Here is an 8,163-nt window from a genome sequence, read left to right as displayed (position 1 = left end):
CTTCAAGAGATTTATTCAAAAACACAAACACAGGTCACATAACCTGCACTGGTGCTCAACAGCTTTAAATGTTAGCAAATCTTTAACTGAGGTTGTTGAGTTTGACTGTACGCTGTGTATTCAGACACATGATGGCAGTGCTGAGAAGTAAAACAGAAAGACTGTAACAGCAGCACAATAATCACACACTCAGAGTAAATGCATAAAACAACAAGAACAAAAAACACTTTCAGCTGTGATTCAGTCATTCAATTTATTTCAAACACATAACAAACTGAATTATTGCTGATCAAATAAACAAAAATTAGTTTGTGGATAATTTCATACAGGAAACAAAAATCAAAAATAAATATAAAATGTTCAAATGTAAAAAGATTTTATTTCTACCTTCTAACTAAAAGATGCAAAAAAATGATCAGAAACACAAAAATATACATGAAATACATTCAAATGTATTCACTGCCTATGATATAATTCTTATTTATATAATGTAAACAAACACAGTTAAAGTATTTGTTGGTGCCCATATCAGTATTTACACTGCAAACACTGACTGTAAATTGTGCTGTCAGATACTAAACATCACATATTTCTCACTGCTGTTGGAACATGTTAGATACAGTCAAGGTTTATTACAATTTTTTTTATAAAAGTAACCGAAGATAAAGAGCATGAATATTGAATATGAATACACCTCCATTTGGTTTATACTGAATTATATGATATTATGATGTAATATTGTAACTGCACATAAAGCTGAGCATGTCTGATATTTGGGCAGCAGAGGAGCAAGAGTGGCTTCATAAAAAGCTTCTTCTTGGCTTTGCTGCTACAGCTCTCCTCACTGACCTGTAAGACAAGCACAAAGAGACAAAGTGATTTCCAACATGTAAAGATATTATGAGCTGAAGACATTTAATAATGTGAAGAATAAATCAGCCTGCATGGCAGCAGAATTACTGAGAGAGCTTCCTGATGTGACTTCAGAATAAACTGCTGCATCAGCTGCAGGACTTGATGTTCCTGTGAATGAAGAGAAGATCATTGAAAACAATAATATCATTAACCAGGAGGAAACTGGATGTCTGCAATAATGCAAAGATAGAACTAGATTTTATTAACCAAGTAATTAGTACGCATGAAAACCTAAATATAAATATTAATATAAGCAGATTTACATTTTAAGAGCAGATAAACATGTTGAACAATATTCAGTGGAGATGATGGCAGACTTTGCTCACCTTTGTTTTTCTTGGCTTTTTCTTTTTTGGGCTGTTTGACCTCAGCATACATCAGACTGTCCTCTAAAAGAGACGTCAGAGCTCAGGACACATTTGTTCAGCACAGATATGATACAAACATGTTGGATACATATGGAATTTAAACTTTTTACAACTACAGGGAAAGAAATCTAAGTAAAAATCATTTGTTGCCTGTGACACTTCAGCTTTGCAGGTGTGTGTTTTGTGATTGAGGTCTGGGTCAGAATCTGTGGATGCTGTGATTCAGTAAAGCTGAAACACTGATTAGTAAGTGAATAACTAAACTCCATGTTGACCTATAATTACCTGCAATATAATGATGTGATGACACATTCAAGTACAAACACTGAATGAGACTGAGGTGACTGTACCTGCATCTCCCGTCTTCACATTAGTGTAAACAGCACTCTGCTCTGGTTTATGATGCTTCCCTGTTAAGATGATCGAATCCACAAAGAAATTTAATTAATACATTTTTAAACATTTCAAAAACTTTCCAGGCTTTTCTTCTACATTGTATATGTTTTGTGTACTCACACTTATTTCCAAAGTTTTCCAGTTCAATATTAGAGTAAATGACATCTGGGGGTTTATCTGCACCTAAAATGTTCATATTTTAGTTACACAATTGTAAACCAATGACATGGTGCCAGTTACCTTAAATTAAAAGACTGTTTCATCTCTAGCTGCTCTGTACTTTTCACATGATGTCCTGCACCAGTGTTTCAGTGGCTCACATATGAAAAACAACATGACAGATTTTTCAAAGATAAATGAAAAAACAGAAAAACCTTTTACAGAGTTTCATTAGTTGTGTTTAAATCAACAACAGGACTATCAGATATTTTCAGAGCATGATCCCACCATGGTGTTACTGTTTGTGTTGTTCTGATATGAAACAACAACATTTGTGGATTCTTTCAGTCGAGTTAAAGATACAATCAGGTTGTAAAATCCTGTTTGTTTCTGATCTTTTGTGCATGTAGTCAGTTGGTTATTTGGATGAAACTGAACCTAAGAAAGGTTCCTGTCAATGGAGATGAATGAAGAGTCAATATTAATAATGATAATAAAGATCGGTTTAAGTGCTGACCACTTACTCGAGGTCTCAGTGTCAGTCATTTCCTGTTTTATTTTCCCCTGTATCTTGTGTCATTCTGTTAACATGTTTTCCATTAGTAACTAAAACACAGTTTTCAGGGTTTTCCATCAGATCCAGTAGTACCATTTTAGTATTTACTCAGCCGGAGTTCCAAGTGATCCGAGGTGATCCCAAAATGTGACGTCAATAGCGTACATGCCGATTGACTGGTCAGTGGCATCACTTGATGAGTTACGAGAGCGTCTTGTTGATAAAAAACAAAGAAGCCATTTTTGAAACCCGGCAACCCAGAAATGGCTACACAAGCAACACCGTGGCCCCCGAGTCTATAGAAAGATGACCGAGCAACAGGTATATCATCGCCGTGATGTTCACCTTTGTTGAATCATTTGTGACAAATACTAATTAAGTCATGGGGTGCTCGACCACGTCACTATGACGATGACCACACACATTAGGTGGTACTTGAGCGTGATGGAAAACCAGTCGATCTGAGTAATTATTAATGGAAAACAGGCTTTAGTTAGTTAGTTCACACCTGTTACTCATCATCTCATTATCATGTGTTTTATAAACTGCCTCAGTTTTCCTTTTCTTTGTCACATCTTTCCTCATAGTTTGTTTTCCTAAGAATTGTAGAAATGTGGTTTCCAACTTTTATTTAAATTTGGATTTGTACTGAGTTTAATTTCTACAATAAAGTCATCATTTAGTTTAGTAACCCTGAAAGATTCCTAATGTAATATGAATAATAATAAAAATAGAAAAGAGGCTCTTACACTTGGACTGTCTGCAGCGATACAACAAGAGCAGGAGAATAATAATGAGAGAGACTCCACAAACCAGTCCAACCATCAACCACACAGGAGATGAAGAGCTGTCAGCTGCTGACACAGTTACTGTAACAGATAACAGAAATTAATTATTAATAAATTATAATCTTATAAACAAATGCATTTATAAAATAGAGCCAAGTGACTTTGAGACTTAAATCAGACAATCTAATGTTCCTTCTCAGTCATTGGTTTATAAAACTCCATCAGATGTTTTGATCCTGCTCACCTTTAACTGACATCCAGCTCTGTGCTGACTCTCTTCCTGAGTACTGACACTTGTAGAAACCTTCATCAGACTTTGACACTGCAGAGATCTTCAGCTCCCCTCGGGGATCATTTTGAATAAGTTTGTCATTGTGATAGAAAAACACATTGGAAAGTATTTTTTGTGTTCTCAAACTGCAGCTCAGACTAACAGAAGCTCCCTCAGTCACAGGATGAACAGGACTCACCAGGATAGGACCATTACCATCATCTGTGACACAATCACACACAATTGTTTCAGTCACATCAGCTGGTGCACACTTTTAGAAAGAGCTGACAAACAATAAAAAGAACAGATTGTACAAATGTTCATCATGAAGATCTGATCTTGTGTATTTAAAAACTGCTATTTCTCCAGATAAAATGACTTCACATACAGCAAAGCTGGGACAAATGTTCATGTCACGTCTAAATCATTCAAATCCAAGTAGTAAATGTATAATAACATACTCTGTACAGTGATGTTGACTGCACTGCTGAACTCTCCTGATCCAGACTCACACCAGTACACTGCAGTATCTGACTTTGATGTGTTGATGTCACATGTGGATCCAGTCATTCTCCTACAGACAGAGAGTCGGCCGTCCTCAGAGAACTTCCTCACTCTCCACTCAGTGAAGTTTCCCTCACAGGTCAGTGAGACAGAGTCAGAGGTGAAGTGTTGCACTCTGTCAGGACTCACTGTGAGAGACGCTGCTGAATGAACATCTGGAAACAACATGCAGTGAAGAGACAAAGCTCACAGATGTTAGGATCAACATATCACAGTGGAAATATTCTTTTACTTTAATGTTTAAAGGTCAGTGCTAAAAGACGCAGTGTTCGTATAATTTTCACCTTCAATGCTACCCCCCCCCCCCCCCCCAAAAAAAACCCCCATCAATTTACATTTTTTTGCTGTTGCATTACTTGAAAAAAGATAAACAGAATCAAACTGACCTGCAGACCAGACAAACTTTGGTTGACTGTGATCAGTGTGATACTCTGGGTCTCCTCTTCCAGCTCTGCACACATATCCTGCTGTGTGTGTCTGTCCATGAATGATGTAGGAGTCCTGTGCAGTCCCACTGCCATCAGGTAGCAGCTCATAACTGGAGGATTTCTCTGATAGATCAGGAACAGCTTTATACCAGTAGAAGCTCCATCCTGCAGACGGATGTTCAACCTCACAGTTCAGAGTTACTGAGGCTCCAGGACTCAGCCATGATGGAGACACAGTGAGGACAGGACGGGGTTCATCTGTTCAACAAAGATTTTCTCTCAATCTTTCGTCTCTTAACTCTGAATTCAATGTCACTAAAATGTTGACTCACAAATATTTACGATGAACTTTAAGAGTGAGACTATCTAAACATGTCAAATATCTCAACATGTACTAATAAAAACACATTTTTACAAACTGTTTCTATTTCCAGGTTAAATGAACTATGACTCTACTTACTGTCAGAAACTGTCAGTGTGACTGAATCACTCCACTCTGTTGTTTCATGCTGTGAACTTTTCATTCTGCCCTTACAGCGATAGTTTCCACTGTTGGATGATGAAGCAGATCTAATCCTGTATTCATTTTGATTTGGAGCTTTTATCCTGCTGTTTGTTTCCCACTCATAATCCCACTCAGTGTCTCCTCCATGGATCTCACATCTGACAGTGATCGTCTCTCCTCTGTATATCTCAGACCAGTTTGGATACAGAGTCACAAAAGGCCTGTTTGAGACTGTTAATGTTCAAGAAAGTACAATAAAAACACATGAATGTCAAAAATGTTAATGCCTTTTGTTCTTCATCTTCCTCCTTAATCAGAAATTTATCTGACTTCATGTTAAACTGACCAGTTTTCCTAATCCTGACTGACTGGCTGTCCTCTGTGTAGTAAACTGGGTTTCCTCTTCCTCCTCTGCACCTGTAGAGTCCTTCCTGTGAGACACTGATTTGTCCATTTGAGTGGAAAACTGCATCTTGTGTGGTCAGGGCTTCAGAGGATTTCTCATCTCTGTACCAGTAGTATTTCCATCCAGATGATGATGATGGGTTCACAGAGCAGGTCAGGGTCACACTGCCCCCTACTGGAACAGCTGTGTTATCAGCTCTCAGTTTGGCCTTTGGTTTATCTGCAGTTCAGTTTAGAAAAAGAACAAAAGTCAATGACTGAATCAAACCAGTTGAAATAACTTGGTGGAAATATGGAAATAATAAATATCACATAACTTTAATGGTGAAGCTGCAACAAACTGTACAACTGTCACACAAACACAACACTAATCTTTCATATTTAATTTGCTGCACTTCTAAGTTAAAAACACACACGAGGAACAATCAGTGGATTTAATGTTTCTTAGTGGATGTGGTGGAGCAGCTGAGACAGATTCAGCATTTGTTCTGCATTTCATCTTTCATGTATTAGAGCTGCACAGCAGAGATGTTACTCTCATATGTTTTGTTCTCTTCACTGTGAATAAAAAGCTGCTGTTCAGGTTTTTGTTGTTGGAATAAAAACTAAACATTTTACTGACCAACATGAAAGACAGTTATAAAGCTGTAAGAAAGAAGAAGTGCTTTTTCCTTATTTAGATACTCTGGATGAAAGATCTTACATGACACAGTCAGTGTGATGATATCACTCCACTCTGAGAAGAAATAGTCCCTTCTGCCCCGGCAGCTGTATCCTCCACTGTCAGACTCAGTAGCTCTGATGATTCTGTATTCATTGGATGTTGGAGGTGTGTTTAACTTGGCTGCTCTCCATTCATACGTCCACTGAGCTCCTTCACCTCCCTGAATCTCACATCTGACAGTGACTGTCTCACCGCTGTATATCTGAGTCCAGGATGGCTGCAGGGTCACAGTGGGCTTACTGGGAACTGTTCACAGACAAATATCCAGTTAGAGACAAATAGAAACATAAAAATTCAGCTGTTTAAAACATGAGAGTAACGTGAGTGAAAAAAAAAATCAACCTCAAACAGGCTACAGGGTTAAACCACACCTCGGGCCAGTCTGACCACTGATAACTGTTTTGATCACGGCCACATCCCACTTAGTAAAATAGCTACAATCAGCACAAAGACAGTCAAAACCAGGCCACAGGCAGGACTGCTTCATCAGGATGTACTGAGATATTTTCAAACACCCTGACCTGTAGCCGGTTTTTGATAGCATACTGTGCTACATGAAGAACTGTATAGCACAGCTGCACAGTAGCACAGAGGAAATAGCTCCACAGGGTTATACAGGTCACCCAGAGGATAGTCGGCCATCCTTTGCCCTCACTTGAAGACCTGCACAGCTCCCACAGTCTCAGGAACACGAAGAAAATCCTTCAGGATCCATCTCACCCAGGTCATGCACTGTGTGAACGTCTACCTTCAGGCAGACATTTCAGAGCCATAAAGACAAGAACTAACAAACTAAGGAACAGCTTTGATCCCTCAGCCATCACCATGCTGAACACTGAACAATCAGATCCAACACAACTCTCATATACAGTGTTTACATTGTTACAGCACAGTCTCATGTTTACACCTGCAGGTACGGCTGGTGTTTACATCAACACTGTAACACAGAAACATTTGTTTTGTTGTTTGTTATTAAAACAAAATCTGAAACTTTTCACTGCAAGATCTCATTTTTCTTTGGAATTTGAACTTGTGTAGCTAAAACACATTTTTTAAAGGTCTGAATCGTTTTGTTGATGTTTTTTGGAGAGCACATTCTCTGTGAGGGTGAGTCCTTAATCTCACAATTTTGGACTTAAATCAAAAACAAAGTTGAATAAATGTTTCTATTTTCCCACCTCTCCAAGTAATCTTAATGAGCAGAAAACTTATCTGAGGGTTAATAAACTCACAGCTATTAGATAAAGTTGTTAGCACACATTACATAATGACCTCTTAGTGTTGTAGAAATAAAATAATTAAACTCACGAGTTTCTCTAACTGTGACGTCACTGCTGGCCTCTGTGTAGTAAACTGGATCTCCTCTCCCTCCTCTGCAGTGGTACAGACCTCCTTGTGAGACACTAATAACTCTGTTTGCTTCATTTCCTCTCATGAGCTGAGCTTTAGAAGAGACTGAATCACGTCTGAACCAGTCAAACTTCCAGCCAGCAGAGCCCTCCACAGAGCAGCTCAGTGTCACACTGCCCCCTGCTGGTATGACTGAACTTTGTGCTGTCAGTGTGGCTCTGGGTTTACTTGCTGTTGAAGAAACAACATAAGTAAAACATTAAAACACCCTCAAGAATAAACTTGTTACAGCACTGATCAAACTTTAAACATTCACTGATTAATTTATCTACAAACAGAAACAAAGTAGTTTTTGTTGGAGCTCTTTAAAGCACCTGCAAGGATAGCATGCTAATGCTAAGCTAGCCAATAACCAAGAGTGATGAACTTCATCCTAACAAACTGATGAGCAGTCAGGTTGCAGCTCCATTTCTACCTGTTCATGTTTCTACTGTAGAATCACCATGACAACTGATTTAAGGTCTCTTTGTGCTGATTTTGTGTAAGAACTTTTTTGCCTTACTTTTTTCCAGTAATGATCCCAACACTGATCACAACAAAGAGGGGAAATACCTCCAACATGCACAAACATTTGACCTCACAGCCTCTAATCTGCATGAATGTCTTTGATATTCTGCTTAGAGATGGTGGCGACTCTCAAAGTGGAGCCAATGAGAATCAATAAATTCTTATCA

The 8,163-nt window shown here is 38.4% G+C and overlaps 1 protein-coding gene across 1 annotated transcript; it reads right to left on the bottom strand.

The window, feature by feature from the left end:
- Positions 1-420: 420 nt before the first annotated feature.
- Positions 421-7,514, bottom strand: LOC309702787 (low affinity immunoglobulin gamma Fc region receptor II-b-like; the record flags this gene model as incomplete). Its single annotated transcript, XM_082527415.1, has 9 exons — positions 421-849; positions 961-1,023; positions 1,242-1,304; positions 1,634-1,693; positions 1,800-1,862; positions 3,144-3,263; positions 5,297-5,575; positions 6,059-6,325; positions 7,388-7,514. 9 exons carry the CDS (start codon positions 7,512-7,514, stop codon positions 842-844), a joined length of 1,050 nt encoding a protein of 349 aa, XP_082383541.1. The 3' UTR covers positions 421-841.
- Between the last annotated feature and the right edge of the window lie 649 nt (positions 7,515-8,163).

This window comes from Aulonocara stuartgranti (assembly GCF_965226115.1).
Source record: "Aulonocara stuartgranti genome assembly, chromosome: 3".
NCBI classification, from domain to species: Eukaryota; Metazoa; Chordata; class Actinopteri; order Cichliformes; family Cichlidae; genus Aulonocara; species Aulonocara stuartgranti.
Note: the sequence above shows the minus strand (reverse complement) of the source record. Positions and strands in the feature narration are given on the sequence as shown.